Source organism: Phoca vitulina, unplaced genomic scaffold, assembly GCF_004348235.1.
Source record: "Phoca vitulina isolate PV1807 unplaced genomic scaffold, GSC_HSeal_1.0 scaffold58, whole genome shotgun sequence".
NCBI lineage: Eukaryota > Metazoa > Chordata > Mammalia > Carnivora > Phocidae > Phoca > Phoca vitulina.
Window position 1 is genome coordinate 7213921 of NW_022589761.1, and position 24332 is coordinate 7238252.

General features: G+C 37.8%; 1 protein-coding gene across 7 annotated transcripts; it reads right to left on the reverse strand.

Moving 5' to 3' along the window:
* Window positions 1–4833: 4833 nt before the first annotated feature.
* ZNF790 (zinc finger protein 790) lies at window positions 4834–23210 on the reverse strand. 7 transcript variants are annotated; one of them, XM_032390245.1, is made up of 6 exons: window positions 22525–22605; window positions 20731–20821; window positions 15711–15792; window positions 14623–14749; window positions 14231–14326; window positions 4834–9844 (listed from the first exon to the last, which is right to left on the reverse strand). In XM_032390245.1, the coding sequence occupies exons 3-6, from the start codon at window positions 15717–15719 to the stop codon at window positions 8175–8177; spliced, it is 1902 nt and encodes a 633-aa protein (XP_032246136.1). In that variant the 5' UTR covers window positions 15720–15792; window positions 20731–20821; window positions 22525–22605; the 3' UTR covers window positions 4834–8174. The 7 variants fall into 7 exon arrangements, with proteins under 7 accessions (XP_032246136.1, XP_032246134.1, XP_032246137.1 ...); XM_032390243.1 differs by lacking the exon at window positions 20731–20821 and having other exon boundaries at window positions 22525–23210; XM_032390246.1 differs by lacking the exon at window positions 20731–20821 and having other exon boundaries at window positions 14623–14746; window positions 22525–22613.
* Window positions 23211–24332: the final 1122 nt, after the last annotated feature.

The window sequence follows — 24332 nt, forward strand, 5'->3', positions numbered from 1 at the left end:
TTTGAGAGAGAGAGCACCAGCGGGAGGGGAAGAGGGAGAAGGAGAATCTCAAGTAGACTCCGTGCTGAAGACAGAGCCTGATGCTACGCTTGATCCCGTGACCCTGAGGTCATGACCTGAACTGAAACCAAGAATAGGATGCTTAACCAACTGCACCACCCAGGTACCCCTGTAATTTTTTTTTTTTTAATGCATGTAACTTAAAAAAATAAACCTGCCAAAGTGTTTTCCAAAGCTGTTTTACCATTTAAATTCCCACTAGCAGGGTATGAAATTCAGCTCCTCCTCATCCTTGCCGACATGTGGGGTAGTCAGCTTTTTAAATGCTAACTATACTAATAGGTGTATACTATTAGCTTATTTTGCTTTAATTTGCATTTCTATAATAACTAATGATGTTGAATATCTTTTCATGTGCTTATTTGACATCTGCATATGTTCTTTAGTTATATATCTGCTCAATCTTTCGCTCATTTTAAAATTGGGGTATTTGTTTTATTATTGAGTTAAAAAATTTTTTTATATTCAAATCCTTTATCAGAGATGATTGGAAAATATTTCCCCCAGTTGGTGGTTAATCTTTTCATTTTAATGGTGTCTGTGAAGAGTTTTCAATTTTCATGAATTATTATCAACTTGTTATTTAAGTATCACACTTTCAGTAGAACATCAAAAAAAAAAAAAGTTCTGCCTAACCCTACATTCTGGAAGTTTTGTGGTTTTAGGCTTTACATTTAGGCCTATGATATATTTTTACTTATTTTTTTATATGGTGTGACATATAAATCAAAGTTATTTTTTTGCATATGCATAGCTAATTCATCCAAGCACTATTTGTTGAAAAGACTATCTTTAACCCATTAAACTGCCTTTCATCTTGGTCACAGATCAGTTGTCCATATATGTATATGTCTATTTCTGGACTGTATTCTGTTCCATTCACCTATTTGTCTATCTTGATGGCAATAACACACAGTCTTGATTACTTTTGCTTTATAATAACTCTTCAACTTAGGTAGTCCATGTCTTTCAACTTTGTTCTTTTTCAAGTTTGTTTTGTCTATTCTAGGTCCTTTGCATGTCTACATATGTTTTAGAATCAGTTTCCACAAAAAAGAAAAAAAGCTTCTTGATATTCTGATTGGTACTTTATCAAATCTACAGGTCAGTTTGGAAAGAATTGACATCATAACAATATTGACTATTCCAAACTCTAAACATGGTTTATCTCTGTTTATTTAAGTCTTTAAGTTCTCTCAGCAGTGCTTTTTAGTTTTTATGGCATAATTCTTTGCACTTCTTTTTCTAGATTTATCACTCAGTGTTTCATGCTCGTTGTGGTGTTATAAGTGGCATTTTTAAAGTTCAAGTTTCAGATTGTTCATTGCTAGGACAAAGAAAATTTGATTTGTGTATATTGATCTTTATCCTGCAACCTCACTAAACTCACTTAGTAGTACTGGTAGCTTATTAGTAGATGCCATAGACATTCATTTGTTAATAAAGATAGTTTTAGGTCTTCCTTTCCAATCTGGATTACCGCCCCCCCCCCATCCTTTCCCCCACTTTATTGCCCTGGCTAGAGCCTCCAGTACAATACTTAGTGGAAGTGTTGAGACAAAGACATCTTTTTCTTGCTACTGATCTTAGGTCTTTCACCATTAAGTATGATGTTAGCTGTAGATTTTTCAGATACTCTTTATTGGTTGAGGAAATCCTTCTCTTTTTCTTAGCTGATGTCTTCTCATTAATGGATGTTAGATACTCAATACTTCTTTACTGGATGCCAGACATAAACTTTGCCATTAGGTGCTGCATATTTTTGTATTCCTAAAAATATTCTTGGTCTTTGTTTGGAATACTGTTATTTGGAAAGTTTGATTCTTTTGGAGTTTGCTTTTAAGCTTTGTTATGTGGGATCAGAGTAGTGGTTAGTCTGTGGCAAATTTTCCCCAACTAAGGTAAAACCCTCTGAGTACTCTACTCTGTGAATTAAGGTTGTCCACTTTGGCTGTTGGGAGCAGGAATTATACCTGGACCTCTGTGAGCTCTCAGGACTTTTCCCTCCAGTTCTTTCAGGTGGTGATTTCCCCCTGGCTTCAGGAAGTTTCCTCACATAAATGTATCGATGAGTATTTAGCTGAACTTAAGGGAAATCCTCTGCTGATCTCTGGACATCTTTGGTGTTCTGTTCTGTAAACTCAGACCACATTGGCCTCATCATCTCATCTCAACAGTAAGAAACAACTGGGCTCTGCCTGGTTACCCTCCTATTCATAAGCTGGGCAATCATAGGGCTCACCTCGTTTCTTATCTCAGGGATCACTGTCCTTCATTGGAATTGGACATTTCAAGATGTTCAATGTTTTGAAAACCATGGTTTCACCTATTTTGCTCATTTTTTTAGTTATTTGGCCAATTTCTCCATCTTGGCCAGAAGCAATCAACTGTTCACTCTTTTAAAGTTGACTGTTGATTAACAGAATTAATGAAGTTAATGCAAATAGATGACACTTTTCCTTTTTAGTTAAATTTAAAATACTTTCTCTAGAAAATATACTGTACCCTGAGGTTATGAAATACTCTTAGCTGTGTTCTAAAAATATTATTCTGTCTTTTGTTGTAAAGTCATCAATCCACCTGGAACACATTTTCATGTATTATTTCATGGTTGCCCAATTGCATTCTTATATGGGTACTCAATTGTTCTAGAGCAATTTATTGAAGAGGTGTTTATTCCCCAGGGCTCTGCATAGCTACCTTTGTAATTAATCAACTTGGTTATTTGTCCTGTAGAATTTTCCACATTCTGATTTGGCCAATTGTGATCTTCACTATACCACTTAGAGGTTTTAAAATTCATTTTATTTCCTATCAACTGGTGATTAGATCAAGTGGCTAAAGTAATTAAGGTTCAATGATGGGAAATATATCTTAAGTAGTACTTTCTACTTCCTATGGCATCATATTAGGAGGCATATTAATTTCATATTGTTCCAATTTAATGTTGCTAAGATTGGCCAACTAGTTCAGGTGTCACCAACCTGATTGTTACCCTTTGAAATTCCCAATCACCCATTTATTATGGATTGTTGCTAAATCTAAGTCTGTCATTCTTTCTGAATATATTAGCTAATTCTTTTATAATAAGATCTCCTCTCACTATTTAATTACAGCTTGTACAGAAAAATCATGATAAATACTTGGCTCTGTTCCTTTACTTATTGAAATTTCAGAATGAGCTAGTATTCTGGCAAACTCCATAAAGGGCTCTATCATTTTTTTTTTTTTCATTTTGAATTTAAGAAGTTTTACCTACAATCACGGTTTCAACACTGCAATAGTTTTTGATGCTTAAATTATTCTATTTTTGGTCAGTTCCTTTTGGTTGGTGATCCTATGATCTTTTTTTTTTTTAAAGATTTTATTTATTTGACAGAGAGAGACACAGCGAGAGAGGGAACACAAGCAGGGGGAGAGGGAGAGGGAGAAGCAGGCTTCCTGCGGAGCAGGGAGCCCGATGCAGGGCTCGATCCCAGGACCCTGGGATCATGACCTGAGCTGAAGGCAGACGCTTAACAACTGAGCCACCTAGGTGCCCCGATCCTATGATCTTTGATAGCTTTATTGCTTTTAGGTACAATAAGATGTTTTATGATAATCATATATATATTTCCTACCCTTGACCTGTCTTATGTCATTTCTTCAAGGAGCCCTTGCTTCTTTTTTATAGAAAAGAATTTGAAAACTACAGTCTGGATACTTGAGGAGCTCACTGCTTCTGTGTCATGAATGCTTTTAAATCCTTTGGTAGACAGAGGTAGGAAATACATACTTTCAATTCAAATGAAAGACTATATGGTATTTTACTTCTTTATGATTTTCTTTTGAAAAAATTTAATTCCTCATGAAATTAAGTTATGTAATTAATTTTGGACTCACCTAATACCAATATTACCATTAACAATACTAGTAAAGGCAGTTTAGATTTCTATTTCTCTTTGTCCTTGAGATACAGAATATTCTTGAGATATTCTCCTAATAGTAAGTCAAAATATATATATATATATATTTTAAAAGATTTTATTTATTTATTTGACAGAGAAAGACACAGCGACAAAGGGAACACAAGCAGGGGGAGTGGGGGAGGGAGAAGCAGGCTTCCTGCGGAGCAGGGAGCCCGATGCGGGGCTCGATCCCAGGACCCCGGGATCATGACCTGAGCCGAAGGCAGACACTTAACGACTGAGCCACCCAGGCGCCCCAGTCAAAATATTTTTTAAAAAGATTTTATTTATTTACTTGAGAGAGAGAGAGAGAGAACATGAGCATGAGCGGGGGAGGAGCAGAGGGAGAGGGATAAGAAGACTCTGCTGAGCGCAGAGCCCAACATGGGGCTTGATCACACAACCCTGAGATCATGACCTTAGCTGAAATCAAGACTTGGACCCTTAACCAACTGAGCCACCCAGGCACCCCAGTAAGTCAAAATATTTTAACACCACTTGAACTTATTGTTCTTTATGTTGTCATGTTATAACATGATGTAGAGTCAAATTCATTGGTTTTGATATATAGGTTTGCTATTTTCCTTTGACTTAATTTTTTAAAAAAGATTTATTTTAGAGAGAGAGCGTGTGAATGGGGGGGAGGGGCAGAGAGAAAGAGAGAGAGAATCTCAAGCAGACTCCCCACTGAGCATGGAGCCTGACACGGGGTTTGATCTCACGACCCTGAAATTATGACCTGAGCCGAAATCGAGTCAGATGCTTAACCCAACTGAGCCAACTGCCCCTGACTTAATTTTTAAAATAAAAGATGATATGTAAAGTATCTATATGGATCCAAAGTCAAAATAGAAATCAAAGTATAACCAAAAATAACTCTTTCATCCTTGCCCTCTCCTGTTGTTTCATCTTGAGATTTCTTGTTGAAAATACAGGCATATACTATATTCTTTTCTTCTTCCACAAATATTAGCATAATATACATATCATTCTGAACTTACCTACTTTTCATTTAACATATCCTGAAGGTCACTCCCTAGGAGAACACAGGTACACAATATTCCACTGTACATTCATATAATTAATTCAGCCAGTCTATTGCTGGGCATCTGTGTTATTTCCAGTTTGCTGCATTTACAAATAGTGTTTTTAAAAAATTCCTTTGTGTATACCACATTTTGTATCTTTAGGATAGAAGGGTGCTGGTCTTATGGTAAATGCATGAGACTACACATGGACATTACCTGATTCCCCCCTACATGAACTATTTTGCATTTTCATCAGCAATTTGAGAGTCCTTGTTTTTCCAGTCTTGCCAATGGAGTTTATTAATACACTTTTTGAATTTTGCCCATTTAATTGGGATGAAGTGGCATCTCAGTGTGTGTAACTTGCATTCTCATCTCAATTTTTAGACTCTTTAAGGATATTAGTCTGTGATATAGTTGCAAATATCTCCTCCTGTCATTCTCCTTTAACATTTAGTCCTATAAAATTATTTATTTTTTCTTCTTTATTTCTCCTGGATTTTTGAGTCATGCTTATTGATATCTCCATTCCAGGGCTATAAAGGAATTTACCCATGTAGTACTTGTAAAGTTTCTTTCTTTTTATTTTTTTACATTTAGATATCTTGATTTGTTGGGAGTTCATCTTATGTTACACTGCCAGGGATGAATCTAATTTTCTTTCCTATAAATTTTATCCAACTGTGCTAACAGTAATTAAAAATTCTTTCTCAAAATGATTCTAGCAGAATGGTTCCTGCCAAGAAAGGTGGTTAGGGAAAAACTAAGGAATGTTCTGTCATCTCTAAGGTAGACTAGAGAAGACATTATCAAAATTCACAAACATACCAATGGAAAGGGGTTCAAGAAACATGTACCGTAGGCATTCAAGGAGATCCAGGAATTCACAATGAGGGAGAAAGGAGTACCTGATATGCACACTGATACTAAACTCAACACAGAAGTCAAGGCAAAAGGAAAAAGGAATGCCCCATATTTATCTGTATATGGATGTCCAGAAAGTTATTTTTCTCAGTGGATTCATCACCTTAAAAGAAATAGTCAGCATGAATGAAAATGGCTGGTTTATTACAACAAAGTAATATAACAAAAAAAATTCATTTTTCCCATGTGAGTTGAGAAATTCCACAGAAGACAGTAATTTGGGAGGGAACTACTGTTCCCTAATACTGTTTAGCTACTGTTAAAGAACCGAATTATAACTGTGCTAAATACATGTATATAAGCTCAGCATTCTTTAACTTACATAATACTAAAAGGTACCAAGAAAATACTCTTAGAATAAATTAAGTACTGAACTGATAAGGTACATCTTCATCATTGATATCTTGCAGTTATGTGTAAACTACAGAATTATCACCCATCCAGATCAGAGTTTAAACATTCTGGGTAAATATCATTTGACTACTGTGTTAGTTTTTTCTATGTATGTTCATGAGTGAAATTATTCTGGAATTTGTTGTTCAAGGGCTACTTAACATCTCATTTTATTAATCAGAATTATGTTAGTCTTTAGCATCTGCTCGCAATTTTTCCATAGGATTTTCTGTTCCTTTAGGGGGTAGCCTGTACAATTATCTGCTCCTACATGATTTTTAAAGATTATTTCTTCCAATTGTTAAATTTTTTTGGCCCCTTTCAGTTACTCTTGAAATTTAATCATTTAAAATGTTTTCCTAGAAAACAAACCATACTCTATTTAAAAAGTTGGATCTAATAAGGCTTACATCTATTTATATTACCATTAAAAATATCCTCTAAAACATATATCAGAATTCTTTCTTATAATGTGAAAGCATTGCCAAAGTTTAGTAATAATAGTTTTCTTCAAAGAAACATTTTGACCTAAAATAAAAAAAACCTTTTGTATTGTTCTTTATTCCATGATTTTTGCTTTATTTTCATTAAAACTCTCCATTAATTCAAACACCCATTGGGGCATTAGCTTGTTTAGTTCAGTAATCATTATTTAATTTGACAAATATTTGGACTCCACAACATAACAGGCACTTTCATAAGTGTGGAGATACAATGGTGACAAGAGGTAAACTGCCCTCAATTGTTTTAGTTATCTACATAGAGTAATTTCCATTGAGAACTGCCATGGTCATGTTCATAGGATTTGATATACAGGAGTTTCATTATCATTCACAACTAAATAGCCTGTAATTTTTTTGATTTGCTTATTACTTTGATAATTATTGATAAATTTCCAAGAGGTCAGGATTCATTTGGCCATTTTCTAATTTCTAAATTTTAACTGTGGTGATAAAATGGATAGGACATTTGGCCTTAGAAATTTGTTAGAGACAAATCACTTCCAAATGCCTTCAAAAACAAAACAAAAAACATTGCTGAGCACTCAACTACCCCATTTTCATTAAAACCGTAAGGCTTTCTTTCTAGTACGGATTTTCTGGTGCAGCAAATGAATACTGATTCAAAGCTTTCTTCCCTTCATTCTGTTTTACTGGTTTTTCTTCAGAATTATCCTACTGTTCAATAAGATACATATACAGATGGCATATTTGTCTATATTCATTATATTGTCAAGGTCTTTATCTCATAGAAATGATCTAATACTAATATTAATGATGGTCATGACATCATTTAAGTTGTCAAGCTCATTTAACCCTTATATTCAAATAAGTAAGGAAACAGACACAGATTTGAGTTACTTTCCAAAAAATACAGATATGTTGGAACTAAGGCATACCAAATAAGTTGTATGACATAGCTCAAGGCTTTCCAAGATTAATTACGTAACAGAAATTCACCTTTAGTGTAATTTTGTGAAAGTGTAACAAGATTTAAAAAGTGATGGAAGGTTGCCCTACACGAGTTAGATTTAAATTCTATGCAGAATAATATCAATGATGTGGAGAATGCTTTAAGAGTGATTCAAAAGAGAATCACAGTGTCATCTTATTCATAGGGTTTTACTCTGGTATTCCAAATGGAAAATTATTCAGTAAATGCTTTCCTGTATTAATACAGATTGCATTATGAATTCTCTGCTGTTGAGTGTGTTATGTGCTCTGACAGTCTTCCAATATTACTTACACTTGTGGGGTTTCTCAAAAGAAGAAATTAACAGACATCAATTAATGAGTCATGAATATTTTTATATCATAAGATTTTATAAGAGTGAAATAAAGTGAGAGCTTGGAGAAAATGTCTCAAAATTTTTATATTCATAGGATTTCTCTAAAGTGTAAATACCCTGGTGTTGAGCAAAGTCTGAGTCCTGACTAAAGGTGTTCCCATAGTCTTTCCATTGATAGAGATTCTTACCATTGTGAATTTTCTGTTCAGTAAAATATGGATGGTGACCAAAGATCTGGCTACTTTCCTTACATTCATAGGAATCTGTATCAGTATGAATTTTCTTATGTCGTGTAAGTTGTGAACCCCAGATAAAAGATTTCCCACATTCCTTACATACATAAGGTTCCTCACCAGTATGTATTCTCTGATGTCGAGTAAGTTGTGAACCCCAGAGAAAGGCTTTTCCACATTCTTCACATTCATATGGTCTCTTTCCAGTATGGATTTTCTGATGTCGATTAAGTTCTGAACCACGAAAAAAGGTCTTTCCACATTCCTTACATTCATAGTTTCTCTCACCAGTATGAATTTTTTGATGTCGATTAAACTCCGAGCCATGAAGAAAGGTCTTTCTACATTCCTTACATTCATAGACTTTCCTCTCATTATGAATTTTCTCATGTTGAGCAAGATATGAGGCCCAAATAAATGTCTTCCCACATTGCTTACATTCATAAGGTTTCCTACCAGTATGAATTCGTTGATGTCGAGCAAGGTGTGAACTCCAGATATAGGCTTTTCCGCATTTCTCACATTCATAGGGTTTCCTACCAACATGAACATTCTGATGTTGAGCAAGATTTGAACCACGAATAAAGGCTTTTCCACATTCCTTACATTCATGAGATTTCTCAGTAGTGTGAGTTCTCTGATGTTGAGTTAGGTGTGAGCCACGAGTAAAAGCTTTTCCACACTCCTTACATTCATAAGGTTTTTCACCAGTGTGAATTCTCTGATGTTTAGTAAGATGTGATCGCTGACTAAAGGCCTTCCTACATTCATTACATTCATAGGGTTTCTCACCAGTATGAATTCTCTGATGTCGTGTAAGATCTGAGCCACAACTAAAGGCCTTCCCACATTCCTTACATTCATAAGACTTCTCACCAGTATGAATACGCTTATGGACACTAAGTTGTGAATGAAATCTAAAGGCCTTCCCACATTCCTTACATTTAAAAGGTTTTTCACCAGTATGAATCCTCCTATGACCAGTAAGACTTGAACGCAAACTAAACGCCTTCCCACATTCTTTACATTCATAAGTTTTCTTAGCAGTGTGAACTGTCTGATATTGAGTAAGTTCTGAATCAGAAAGAAAGGTCTTCTCATATTCCTTATCTTCGCAAAATTTCTCCCTCGTGTGAATTACTTGATGTTGAGTACAGTCTGAGCCAGAAGGAAAGGCTTTCCCACATTCTTTAAATTCATTCAGTTTCTTTCCTGTATTCTGTTTGTGATGTACATTAAAAGCTGTGTGATGTTTAGAAGTGGACATTTTTTCACCAGCGAGTATAACCTGCTTAAAACATTCTTCCTGATTTTCATGTTGTGTTTCAAACTGACCTTTGCTTTCCCAATCACCCCTAAAACACAAATATTCAAGGCTGTGTTTTTTACAAATTTCCAATTGAGTCAATTCTCTCTCAAAAGTGACATTTTTTTGTGATAACTTCTTGCTCTGACATCTGGACTGCATGTCTGAAAGATAAGAAGATAAATTCATACTGTTTTACTGTTCAAAAAGAATCAAAATGTCCAATGTAGATATAAAAAGCAAATCCTAAATTACGTAAGGCACACAAGAAGTGAATGACTTAAAAAATTCTCAAATTCCGGGCAATATGAAAAAGGGGCAAAAAATAACTAGAAATTAAAGAGAACTAATAAAAGTTGAGGTGAGTGATTAGATATATAAAAGCTTTGTTTTCGTCAAATTCATCTGAGCAGTTCAATTTAAAAAAAAAAAAAAGGTTATTCAGGTACCACCCAGTCATGGAATGCCAATGTAAAGATAAGACTGTTTCACTCAGTATGGTAAATCAACCCTTAGCATATGTTAGGCATTAAAAACATAATTCTGTAAAAAATACATTACAAGACAAAAAAAAAAAAAAAAGGAAGAAATGGGGGGAATTTAGGGTAGAGTAAAGGATCTTACAAAAACCAAGTACCAGGAAGCACAATTGGGATCATTTAATCATATAATAAGGTAATACACCTCACTGTCTAGTTGCTTCCATCTTTACTGAAATGAGTACATAAACTGCTTCCATATTACTTTCTGTACAGATAGGAGGAAACAAAAGCATATCTAAACTAACTCAAAGACAAATATGCAGAAATGTAATCATGCCTACTTAATCATTTTCAATTTGCCTTTGCAAAGACTTCACCCTGTTCATTTCCTCCACGGTGCGTAGCCAAGCCATCTTTTTGTCACATGACTCCAACCAAGGTGCTTTTGTTTTCTTTATTCTTGAGTTTATAGTATTGCTCATCCATTCTGCTTTATGCTTTCAAGCCCTTCCCTAGGTCTCCTCTTCCTTTCCCTTCTATGCAAGGCCACTGAAAATATTACAGAAAGTATCTACAAATTTTCAAGTACTATGGAAGATACTATGATGAATGTCTTATATAATTCTGAGCTTAAAAACAGTAATGTTGGGAAATAGAGTATCAGTCTAATATGTGGGAAGTAATCTAGTCTAGAGTTAATAGACAGTAGGAACTCAGTCACACAGGTGTGTTGCACTTAGGTTAAAGGACATAATTATGGGTGATTGGGTGATAGTTCAAAAAGGAAAATAGTTTGAGAAGTTGCCAAGGGCAAAGAGCCTGGCATGAGCTAGGAATAAGTAGGACCACTCTGTGACTCATTTTTGATATGTGCCAGATTTGATGAAACTGTCATGTGGTTATGTTATAAATTTTTCTTGGGAGTAGAGCCGGGAACGGAGCAAGTACTCTAGCAGTGACAGAGTAAGTTGAAAGGCAGTTCAGTTACATGTGTAAGTAATAGTGTATTGTAGCAGAAAAAGGACAGAATACAGTTTCAGGCTCAGTTCTGTTTACTAACACCATCTTTAGGTTATGAGAAAATTACTGAGCTTGACTGAGCGCTTATTTTTCTGTATGACATTAGAGATATTAATATGTTTTTTAAAGAGATTTATCAAGAGGATTGGGAAAACATACTATGTTATAAAAACTTTTATTTTGAAATACAGTTGACCCTGGAACAACACAGGTTTAAACCGCACAGGTCCACTTAACACATGGATTTTTTTCCAGTATTGTAAATTTATGGTTTCTTTCTTATGATTTTCTTTTTTTTTTTAAGATTTTATTTATTTATTTGACAGAGAGAGAGACAGCGAGAGAGGGAACACAAGCAGGGGGAGTGGGAGACGGAGAAGCAGGCTTCCTGCGGAGTAGGGAGCCTGATGCGGGGCTCAATCCCAGGACCCCGGGATCATGACCTGAGCCGAAGGCAGATGCTTAACGACTGAGCCACCCAGGTGCCCCTCTTATGATTTTCTTAATAACATTTTCTTTTCTCTAGCTTACTTTAAGAATCCATTATATAACACATATAACATATAAAGTATATGTTAATTTATGTTATCAGTAAGGTTTCCAGTCAACAGTAAGCTACTAGTAGTTAAGTTTTTGGGAAGTTAAAATTTATACATTAATTTTTTAAACGATTTATTTATTTTACAGAGAGAGAGAGCTTTCAAGCAAGTGGGGGAGGGGCAGAGGGAGAGGGAGAGAATCTTAAGCAGACTCCCTACTGAGCACGGAGCCTGAAGCGGTGCTCGATCTCATGACCCTGAGATCATGTCCTGAGCCAAAACCGAGTCAGACACTTAACCAACTGAGCCACCCAGGTGCCCCTACATGAATTTTTGACTGTGCAAAGGTTGGCATCCCTAAACCCCTCAAGTTGTTCAAGGGTCAACTGTAATTATAGATTCACAATAAGTTGCAAAGAGTACCCTTTACCCAGTTTTGCCTGATGAACACATCTTACATAATTAAAGCACACTATCAAAATCATGTAACTGACATTGGCACAATGAATATGTATAGTTATGTCATTTATCACATATGTGGATTCTTGTAACCACCACCAACCACAATCAAGATATAGACCTAAACCATTATTACATAGATTCTACCTCTTGTGCTACATCTTTATAGCCATAACTATGACCACCACTCCCCTTTCCATCCCTAACCCCTGGCAACCACTAATATATTTTCAATCTTTATAATTTAGTGATTTCCAAAATGTTCTATAATTGGATTCATTTGGCATGTGACCTTTGGCATTTTTCATTCAGCACAATATCCTGGAGATTCATTTAAGTTGTTTTAGCTATCAATAGTTCAGAAAAAGAACGATTTTATTTTATTTTATTTTTTTAAAATATTTTATTTATTTATTTATTTGACAGAGAGAGACACAGTGAGAGAGGGAACATGAGCAGGGGGAGTGGGAGAGGGAGAAGCAGGCTTCCCGCTGAGCAGGGAGTCCGATGTGGGGCTCGATCCCAGGACTCTGGGATCATGACCTGAGCCGAAGGCAGACGCTTAACGACTTGAGCCACCCAGGCGCCCAAAAGAACGATTTTAGAACACAAATATAACCTCTGGAGTTCAAAACCATAATTCCAATAAGGAAATAAAATTTATTTTCTTTCCTTGATATTTCTTTTTTTTTTTTTTAAGATTTTATTTATTTATTTGACAGAGAGAGAGACAATGAGAGAGGGAACACAAGCAGGGGGAGTGGGAGAGCGAGAAGCAGGCTTCCTGAGGAGCAGGGAGCCTGATGAGGGGCTCAATCCCAGGACCCTGGGATCATGACCTGAGCCGAAGGCAGACGCTTAACGACTGAGCCACCCAGGCACCCTTTTTCCTTGATATTTCAAAAAAAACACACAACTCCTAAATAAACAACTAACAAATACTGTGGGGGAAAAAAAAAGCTCCAAGAATACGTTACTTCAATCTGAGTTCTGCCCATAATAGAAAATTCATCAATTAGCCTCAACTTACCAAATATGCACCTTGTTTCCTCTTGACAGCCTGGACTTGTCTTTTATGACATTGCAGTCTCTTTGTTGTCCTCCATTAGCCTTTTTTTTTTTTAAGATTTTATTTGTTTATTTGACAGAGAGAGACACAGCCAGAGAGGGAACACAAGCAGGAGGAGTGGGAGAGGGAGAAGCAGGCTTCCCGCGGAGCAGGGAGCCCTATGCGGGGCTCGATCCCAGGATCCTGGGATCATGACCTGAGCCGAAGGCAGACGCTTAATGACTGAGCCACCCAGACGCCCCTGTTGTCCTTCACTAGCCTTAAACTCTCTTCTGCCGCTTACTATTCACTGTAACCAGAAGCCATTTTCACCTATTATCCTGATTTTCAACTAAGCAGCCTATCAGGCCTTCTCTTAATGTAGAGCTTATTTTGCCAAAATTTATGGACATGTTCCAGTCACAGAAAAGAATACAAGTTTCTTAATAGGTTATATACTCTTTGTTAATCTTCTTATCCCAAAATGAAACTGGAAAATCAATAAATGTTGGTTAAAAGAACGAATTAGTGCAGGAAATGCAGAAGCAAGGAGAAATTTAGGCAAAATAAGAAAAATTCAAGATACAGTAGGCAAAATAAAAACGGGGTCAAAAGTTTTTCTAGGGAGAAATTTACAAATATCTAAATGAAGACATTTACAAATATCTAAATGAAAAAAAAGAGAGATAGAAAGAAATTGAGTCAAAGCATTGATAAACTGACTACTGGAGAAAAAGAATGACACTTACCTTTTTATAACATGAGGGAAAGAATTTGAAGAGTACTGAATTAGAGTGGTATTTGGAGGTGAAGAGAAGGGTCATTTGGAAATTCATGGTGAAAGGTTACTTTTGACTCTAGGTCTCAGACCTTTATCCATAGGTTTTTATCCCTTGAGGAGGAGACTCGAGGCCAATATTTCAGAGAGGCCGCTGCCTCACTAAACATCTGGGCTCTTATCTACAATGATGGCGTCCCTGTGCTGGCTCAGCCCTCACTCACCTGGGCAAGGTCCTCTTGTCTCATCCCGTAAAACCATCCAGGGCTCTTTCCCCTTCTCCAGTAAAGAGAACACATCTGGCTGATAAATGCAAAGTCCTGATCAGAGATAAGAAACAGGAAATGACCATGTGGTAAAGATTTCAAAATTTGCAACTAGTCCCTCGGTTATGACGGAAGAGAGACAATTATAGGAAGAGCAAGAAAAAGACATGAAGTATTTCTAAAGGATGGAGAAGATAGAGGTTCCCACTGATGATGACTATTACCAAATTTATAAAGCATAAACCATTTTCCCAGAAAGAAGTCAGGAATTCCCCTAGGCACTTAAAAGACAATTCAAAAATTCACAATGTAGAAATCAGAAACTTCTGGGGTTAGATTCTGAATCTTACCCAGTGAGATCATGTTGCTGTAGTTCTCCAACATCACATCTCTGTACAAATGTCTCTGTTCCAAGCCTAGGCATTCCCACTCCTCCTGAGAGAAGTCTACAGCCACATCCCTGAACATCATCAACTGCTGAAACAAACAACCCAAGCATCGACAGTGAAATTAAATAATCTTTTAGATAGAAGGGAGAAGAAATGAAAACGCGCATCATAGGAAGCAGTATTCTCACTGAGCAAAAAACGGAAGTTGGCTGCCTGTAGTATAGGGGGAAATGACATGGAAATTAGTGTGACTGAAGCTGAGTGCCTATATGCTCTTAAAATCTTCTGTTGTTCAGTCACAACATCCTTATGACCTTCCAGGGACAAACACCAGACAACAGGATGGCAGCCCAGAATTAAGAGTTCTTTGTTGATACCACGGGGATGCCACGCCAGGCTTACAGGACTAACTCCAGTTTTATTATGTGACAAACACTTTTTTCCCCCTTAGGCTACTTTTAGTTGAATTTTCTGTTAGCTGAAGTTGAAAGGATTCTTAGAAGACACACTTCCTAACTGAATACCATTTTCTGTGGGAGTGTATAAAATCTCTGGGCTCTCAGATAAGTAGCTGACAATCAACACATGTCTTGTTAATAATATTAATCTCTCACTGATTTCCTGGCAAGATCCCAGATCTCTCTGAACTTTGCCAACTAATAAAACGGAACACCAACCAACACCAACTCTCACCTTTACTAATTGAAACACCCCATTCTACAGAGTAAATAAAAGCTTTCATGTAGAGTATCCCTTTGACCCACTCAGTTCCAACTTGTTAAGCCACAGATTTGAAAAGAAAGTCTCTACTATTTCCTCTAAGGAAAAATATTTCTCCTCCTTCAGTGCTCTGCCAAAGTATTAGGACATGGGAGGTGCTGAATGCCGTGTTGGAGAGAAGAGGGACACCTAGGAAGGCAGTGGACTGTTTCATGGCTATCACTTACCACAATGAATAGTGACTCAAGTAAGCAGCTTAAGGATAAAAAAGTATTCATATGATGTGATATAAATGATTATAATTTTGGAGAGAGGCAATTCCAACTCACATGGGCCATGACTTAAAATTCCAAGAATCAATCAGTCTTCTAGACTCCTCTCCTGGTGAAGCAGAGTCCTGAGAAAGCAGAGCTAGAAGGAAGGAATCAGGAGAGGTCAGGTTTACCTCAGAGCTTTCAGATGGACTAAGAATTCCATTTTCTTCCCTGAAGAAAGATCAGAGGGAGTCTACAGAAATCCTGGCCCAAACCAAACCCCAAGTGACTCATTCTCCCTCCCTTTTTCCCAGTCCTAAGTAACCACTAATTCACTTTCTGTCTCTATAGATTTCCCTATTCTGGACTTTCATATGAATGGAATCATACAATATGTAAACTTACTGTGACTAGTCTATCTCATTTAGCATAATGCTTTCGAGGTTCATCCAAGTTGTAGCATGTATCAGTATTTCATTCCTTTCTATAGCCGAATAATATTCCATTGTATGACTAGACCACATTTTTGTTTACCCATTTATCCATTAATGGACATTTGGGTTGTTTCTACCTTTTGACTGTTATAAATATGCTGCTATGAACCTTTGTGTACAAGTTTTTATGTTCGAATACTTGTTTTTGGTTTTCAGAGTACAAGTTTTACACTTCACTTATTAAATTTATTCCTAAATATTTTATGCTTTTTGATGCTATTGTGAATGGAATTGTTTTCTAAATGTCATTTTTGGATTCTTCATTGCAAATGTATAAATACACATTTGATTGGGGGGGGAGGGGCAGAGGGAGAGGCAGAGAGCGAATCTTCAGCAGGCTCCATGCCCAGTGCAGAGCCTAATGCGGGGCTTGGTCTCACAACCCTGAGGTTATGACCTGAGCCAAAATCAAGAGTTGGACGCTTAACTGAGTTACCCAGGTGCCCCTACGCTTGATTTTTATCTATTCATCTTATGCCCTAAAACTTTTTTTTTTTTTAAGATTTCATTTATTTGTCAGAGAGTGAGATGAGAGTGAGAGAGAGCACACACAAGCAAGGGGAGTTGCAGGCAGAGAGAGAAGCAGGCTCCCCACTGAGCAAGGAGCCTGTTGCGGGTGGGACTCGATCCCATCAGGGCCCTAGCTGAAGGCAGATGCTTAACTGACTGAGCCACCCAGGTGTCCTCTTAAAACTTCTCTAAACTTCTTTATTAGTTCTAATAGGTTTTTTTTGTGTGTGGATTCCTTAGGATTTTCTATATTAAAAAAAATCATGTCATGTGTAGATAGAGACGGTTTAACTTCTTTTCCTAGATGTTTTTTATTTCTTCTTTCTTGCCTAACTGCTCTGTAAAATCTCCAGTACAATACTGAATAGAAGTGGCAAAAGCAGTCATTCTTGTCTTATTCCTGATCTTAGGGGGAAAACATTCAGAGATTCACTATCAAATATGTTAGCTATAGGATTTCTGTAGGTGCCCTATACCAAGTTAAAGAAATTCCCTTTCATTCCTAGTTTATAGAGTATTTTTTAAATGAAAAGGTATTGGCTTTTGTCAAATGCTTTTTCTGTATCTATGAAAATGACTATGTGATTTTTGTTTTTTATTCTATTGATATGATGTATCACATCAATTGATTTTTGGATGTTCAGACAACCTTGCATTCCTGGGATATATTCCACTTCATCATGTTGTATAATTCATTTTATACATTGCTGGACTTGGTCTGCTAATATTTTGTTGAGGATTATTGTGCTCAAATTCTTATGAGATAAGCTTTGTCTGGTTTTGGTATCTGGGTAATACCGGCTTCATCAAATAAGTTGGGATCTTAGCTGTATCCTCTCTTTTTTTTAAATTTTTTAAAAAGTGAACTCTATACCCAATGTGGGGCTCAAACTCACAACCCCAAGATCAAGAGTCACATGCTCTTCCAATTGTGCCAGCCAGGCACCCCTGGCTATATTCTTTAATTGCAGCAGAGAAGACACTGGGGAACTCAGAACTGATAGTAGGAGGCCTTCTGAACCAGGTTATGTTCTGAACAACAAAGAAAACCTGGCTGTTCAAAGGAACCATATTTTATTTTATTTACTTATTTTTAATTTAAATTTTAGGTAGTTAACATACAGTACAATATTGGTTTCTGGAATAGAATTCAATGATTCATCATTTACATACAACACCCAGTGCTCATCATAACAAGTGCCTTCCTTAATACCCATCACCCATCTAGCCTGTCCCTCCCCCACCTCCCGCTATCAACCCTTAGTTTGTTCTCTATTGTTAAGAGTCTCTTATAGCTTGTTTCACTCTCCTTTTTTTCATTTCCCCTTCCCATATATTCATCTGTTTTCTTTCTTAAATTCCACCCATGAGTGAAATCATACAGTATTTGTCTTTCTCTGACTTATTTCACATAGCATAATACACTCTAGCTCCATCCATGTTGTTGCAAAGGGCAAGATTTCATGCTTTATGATGGCTGAGTAATATTCCATTGTGTGTGTGTGTGTGTGTGTGTGTGTGTGTGTGTATAAACCACGTCTTCTTTATCCATTCATCAGTTCATGGACATTTGGGCTCCCTCCATAGTTTGGCTATTGTTGATACTGCTGCTAAAAACATCAGGGTGTGTGTATCCCTTTGAATCTGTATTTTTGTATCCTTTGGGTAAATAACTAATATTGCAATTGCTGGGTCACAGGATAGTTCTATTTTAAATTTTTTGAGGAACCTCCATACTGTTTTCCACAAAGGCTGCGCCAGTTTACATTCTCACCAACAGTGCAAGAGGGTTCATTCCCCTTTCTCCGCAGAGGAACTGTATTTTAAAGAAAATGTCTCCCATTGTAGTAACAGAGGAGAGAGAACTCCTGGGCAGAAGAACCTAAAAACTACTTTTTCACAGGAAAGCACCAGTGACAGCTATTCTGAGATAATCTATCACCTTCAAAAAAAATAAAATTAGAACCATTGTGTCCCAAGATATTGTTAGATATGTTTGAAAAGAGTGCCAAAATTCCCTATGTATAAAGAAAACTGCCTAAAAGACACTGGAGAAGATTAAAATTATTATCCAACATTCCAGTATGAGTAAAGTAATTATTTTTATTTTTATTTATTTTTAAAAAATAATTTCTGATATAATCACAGCTCTGAGGCAAGACTACGTGCACAAATATTACAATGATTTCAGGAATGGGAAGGAAGTGATGAGCAGACTACATGTGAGAGTTGAATTCAAAAGTGAAAGAGAACATAGGCAAAATCACTTTAGAAATGAAGAACAAACAAGCACAAGCTATGACAAATACCACAGAAAGTGCATGGACAAAGAATACAGAAATTAGTGAGTAGAGCAAAATAAAACAAAGAAAGAGATGACAATTATTGGAAGAAAACAGTGCAAGTCAGAGATAATCCAACTTGCAAATAAGCAGACCCCTACAGATGAAATCCAAATCAAGGAAGAGAACAAATATTAAAAACTACATTTTTAACATTAAAAATAATTTCCTGAAATAAAGCATGAATATACATAATGAAAAGACACACACCATATTGCAGGGAGAAATGATTCAGAATTGTCAGTACCAAAACATTTCCTAATAAAATTATTAACCTAAAACCCCTGGGAAATCAAGATAAAAATATCAAGTTACCTATGAGAAAAAGGAAATTCCGTTGTTAGACTTCTCCACTGCTAAATTCAGAGCCCCAAATAGTGAGTAGTCTCTCCAATATACTTGTGGGAAAATAAATGACAGAACCGAAGATTTTATATGCAGCCAAGCTGTCCTTCAAATATAAAGGATATAAAAAGTTCTATGCTCCAAGAGCTTAGGGAATATTACTCACATGGGTGCTTTCTAAACTACTAGAAGACATATTTCTGCCTTTAAAGAGAGAATAGAGAAAATTTCAGGAAATTTTTTATTGTATTATCATTTATACACTTGACTATATATATGATAAATTTCAATAAAAAGTTCATTTTACAAATTGTGGAGAAATATATACAAGGCAAATGAAAACAAACAAAAAAATAAGCAGGGGCGCCTGGGTGGTAGAGTTGGTTAAGCGTCCAACTCTTGATCTCAGCTCAGGTCTTGACCTTAGGGTTATGAGCTCAAGACCCCCATTGGGCTCTATGCTGGGTGTGGAGCCTACTTAAAAAATTAAAAAATAAATTAAAAAAAGAAAAGCAATTTGTTTATTAAAAAAATAAGCAGGGGCTATGATCTTGAGCATGCTAAAATACCAAAGCCTCCAATTCACAATAAAAATAATTATGAATATCTAGGTTCACCTGGGTGGCTCAGTTGGTTAAGCATCCAACTCTTGATTTGGGCTCAGGTCATGATCTCAGGGTCGTGAGATAGAGTCCCGCATCAGGCTCTGTACTGGGCATGGAGCTTGCTTAAGATTTTCTCTCTGTCTCTCCCCCTACCCCTCTCTCTAAAAATAATAATAATAATAATGATGATGATGATGAACATATATCAACTACCTCAGCAACTTCAATAAAGCAGAAGCTACAGGTTATGTAAGATAAAACTTCATTCACAGAGTATTTTAATACATTTTTGTCAATCAAAGACAAATCAAGTGGAAAACAAGCACTATAGACTGGCCATATATTAGATCACTAAGAAAAATTCATTAAATTCCAACGTTAAAAAATATCATAATGCAGAGTGCCTGGGTGGCTCAGATGGTTAAGCGACTGCCTTCAGCTAAGGTCATGATCCCAGGGTCCTGGGATCGAGTCCTACATCAGGCTCCCTGCTAGGCGGGGAGCCTGCTTCTCCCTCTGCCTCTCTCTCTCTCTCTGACTCTCATGAATAAATAAATAAAACATTTAAAAAATATATCATAATGCAGCAAAACTGGAAATTACAAGCAAAGAGGGGGCCTATTGTGCCTTACCTGAATTCCTCAATTTTATCAATAGGGATTGAGTTCCCTTCATTTCACAGGGCTCAAGACCCTTCCATAGCACTAAGGCTAAGACACTATACCACTATATTGGTTTTCTACTACTGAGCAACAAATTAGCATAAACACAGTGGCTTAAAATAATACAAATTTATTACCTTACACTTAGGCAGTTAGGTAAAAGTCTGAGATGGTTCTCATTGGGCTAAGATCAAGGTGTCAGCAGGGCTGTGTTCCTTTCTGTAGGCTCTAAGGGAGAATTATTTATTTCCTTATGTTTTCCAGAGTCTAGAGGCCACCAACATTGGCTCCCTTCCTTCAGCCAGCAATTTTGCATATCTCTGACCATTCTTCTTTGATTCTATCTCCCTCTGACTCTAAACCCTTGGGAAAGGTTTACTGACTTTGAGAATCCATTGGGCCTAGTTGGATAATCTAGGATAATTTCTCCATTTCAAGGTCCTTAACTTAATCTTGTTTGCAAAGTCCCCTTTGCCCTGTAAAGCAAAATATTCACAGGTTCCAGGGATTAGGACCTGGACATCTTTGCAGGGGCATTATTCTGCCTACCCCAACCACCTTTAAAGCTTCTATCCTTGGCTCCTCTCTTTCTGATGGATACTCAAAAATCCACCTCCTTCTATCCCATCACTTCCTCTCCAACAGTCTTGAATCCAACCAGGATAAGCATCAATATCCCCTGTATCCATGTTTATGTCCATCATAAGAAGCCTTAGATTCCTGATAATCTCTCCATTCAGACACTGTACTCCCAATCAGTTGAATGTACCCCCTTTCATCCCTCCCCAAATCTTGACACTTTCTAGTATGCCCTCTGGAATTCATAATTCATTAATAACAAACCCCTCTTCTATCCCCAACCACTTTTTGAATATTCCCTTCACCTTTGGGTCTAAGGGAAACCTGGCTCTCCCCAGAGGACTCTGCAGCCTTTTCAATATCTCCCTCTCCTACCCGCCACAGCTTCTTGCCACTGGGTCTGGAAGCAGGGCAGGTATCCTCCTTGCTTTTACTGCTTTCAGACTTTTCTCTCTTCCTCCTCCAAAAAAGCTCTAGCTTGGAATTTCATGCCATGAGATTATTTATAATTCACCACACCTCACTGTTGCTGACATCTACCAAATACAGGATATTTCCCCTTGTTTTTTGAAAACCTGAGCTCATGGCTCATTCTCTGCAACACTACTACCCTCTTTTATTCTTGGAGTTGCACTGCATACACACAGATGAGCCTTGCTTACTCATTCTCACCTGTATTTCTACTTTTCCCTCTCTTGTGGCTCATTATCACCAATATACTGCAACGTTGTTATTTCCCCTATTTCTCTATTTCTATTTCTCTGCTCATATTTACAGAGAAATTCTTGGGATATGTTCTCTACACTGTCTCCTATTCCTCTCCCCACATTCTACATGACCCAACTCAACCCAACTAACAGCCACCACACCACAGAAACTGCTCTCCACACATTTACGAATAACTATGATTGTTACTAAATGCAATATTCTTTGTTTCTGGCTCCACAGCTGCTGCTACCACATTTACACAAACGGTCAGGCACACAGTGGTGCAGTCACAATCATATACATGTACAGTCACACCTAAATGGTCATTACAATCACGTACAGCTCCCCTCACCATCGTGCGCATGCAAACACACACACACACACACCCCCAACCCTACAGCTCCTGAGCGATTACCCCCACATCCCGCTCCCGTAACAATTTCACACAAGCACCCACAGATCCCATCCGTGATCGCGCGGGAGCGGACACACACATACACAGCTCCCTACCACCTTCCCTCCCACACCCACCTGCTGGCAAAGCCTGAGACTCCGAAAACATCAGTCCCTCACTGCCCACTGCCCTCCCCAGTGGCCTTGGCCCCTCAGGGGTCATTCCGCTTCTGGGTCTAAGACTCTCTTACCTGACCCTGCGGTCTCTACAAGAATGTTCCGCTGGGATTCGGGCGCGATGCTTCCTACGGTCCTGGAAGCGTCAGCGCGCGGACAGGAAGCGGCTTCGGCTATGGTGGGCATCGGAAAACGCAGTCAGAGCCTGGACAGCCTTTCAGAGCCCAGAGCCGACAATCTCAATTCACAGGCCTTGGCCTCGGCCCCCATCCTTTCCCGCGACAAAGACCATTGCCCTCATAACTGCTCACATGCGTGGCAGAGGGCTTCTATTAGTTCCATTAGTTCCAGGCCGCGTTTAGAACGCAAGACTCCACTAAGGCCTCCACGCTGCTCCTCCACAAACGTGTGCCCCAGTCTGGGAACCTGGACAAATGAACAAATGCTGCCTTTACCGGAAGTAGCCTTGGACGCGATGGCCCTTGGGAAATGTAGTTCAGGGCCGTAGGCCAAAGTCCCTCAGAGGAAGGGTGTAATTCTTCGCGGCTTGAGTTCGCTGTCTGGGCATCTGACAGATATGGTGTGACAGAAAGGTCCCGTTAGGCAGTGCCTAGCATCGACCTGGGGGTAGGATGAAGGGGCCCGGCGCCAGGAGTGTCCCTTCTCTGCGAAGCCATGGGAGCTCCTTCTTTAACGGAAGTGTGGTATCTCTCACATCCTCAAATACTTACCGTAGTCTCATCTTCCAATTACCCTTAAAGAGTTTGATTTAAATTAATATTCAAGCTTACATTAGTGTTTTGTAAATGTTATTCATATCTTGGCCATTTTTTTTTTTGTGCTGAAGTTAATATTTGCCAGTTTTTAAAATTTGCTTCCTTTTCTCCGAGTTCATCATTTAGATGGACAGTATGTCTAAGTTTTCTGACAGAGTAGTTTCTTTCAGTACTTTCAAATTCAGCCTTTAAAAAGAATTTCTTTTAAAATATTTTTATTGTAAAATAGGAAATACCTGACGAAAAGTGCATAGAATGTGTACATTCAGTTTTACTCAATACTAATGAAGAGTACATTGTTGGTATTTCAAGAAGAAACGACCTATGCATGTGATATTTCTGATCCCCAGTCCCTAGCTGACCACTATCCCGCCTGACTGTTAAGGTAATAATATTGTAGAGGCCGCTTTTAGGCAATCAACCTGAACAGTGGAAACCTCAGTAAGGTTGAAGGGCCCACAGAAACCCCCTGGCTGAATACGAACAGGCCCTTTAGGAGACCCACCTCAAAAGAATCATAAGCCCTAGCTGACCAGTGGGTAGACACAGGTACCAAAAAAGAAAAATTCCATACTTCCCATACCTTCTCACCTTCCCGCCTTAACCACAGCCCCCCACCCCTGCCTCGCAGCAGTCTCTGCTTTGCTGTCAATAAACTTCTATCACCCTTGTTCTGCCTTGGGTGAATTCTTTCACTGCCTGTGTAGTAGGCTTCCACCAGCTCAGGTTACCCCACATTTGGTGGCTCCCATCGGTTTGGGGGACCCCACAAATATCTTGGTTGTCAGTTATCTATCTTTCTTTTTTTTTTTTTTTTTTAAAGATTTTATTTATTTATTTGAGAGAGAGAGAATGAGAGAGAGCGAGTACATGAGAGGGGGGAGGGTCAGAGGGAGAAGCAGACTCCCTGCCGAGCAGGGAGCCCGATGCGGGACTCGATCCAGGGACTCCAGGATCATGACCTGAGCCGAAGGCAGTCACTTAACCAACTGAGCCACCCAGGCGCCCAGTTATCTATCTTTCAAATTTATATAAATGCAAATCAAATTGCATGAATTTATCTTGCTTAGTTGTTAAAACTCCTAATTGAATTAACTTAAAACTCC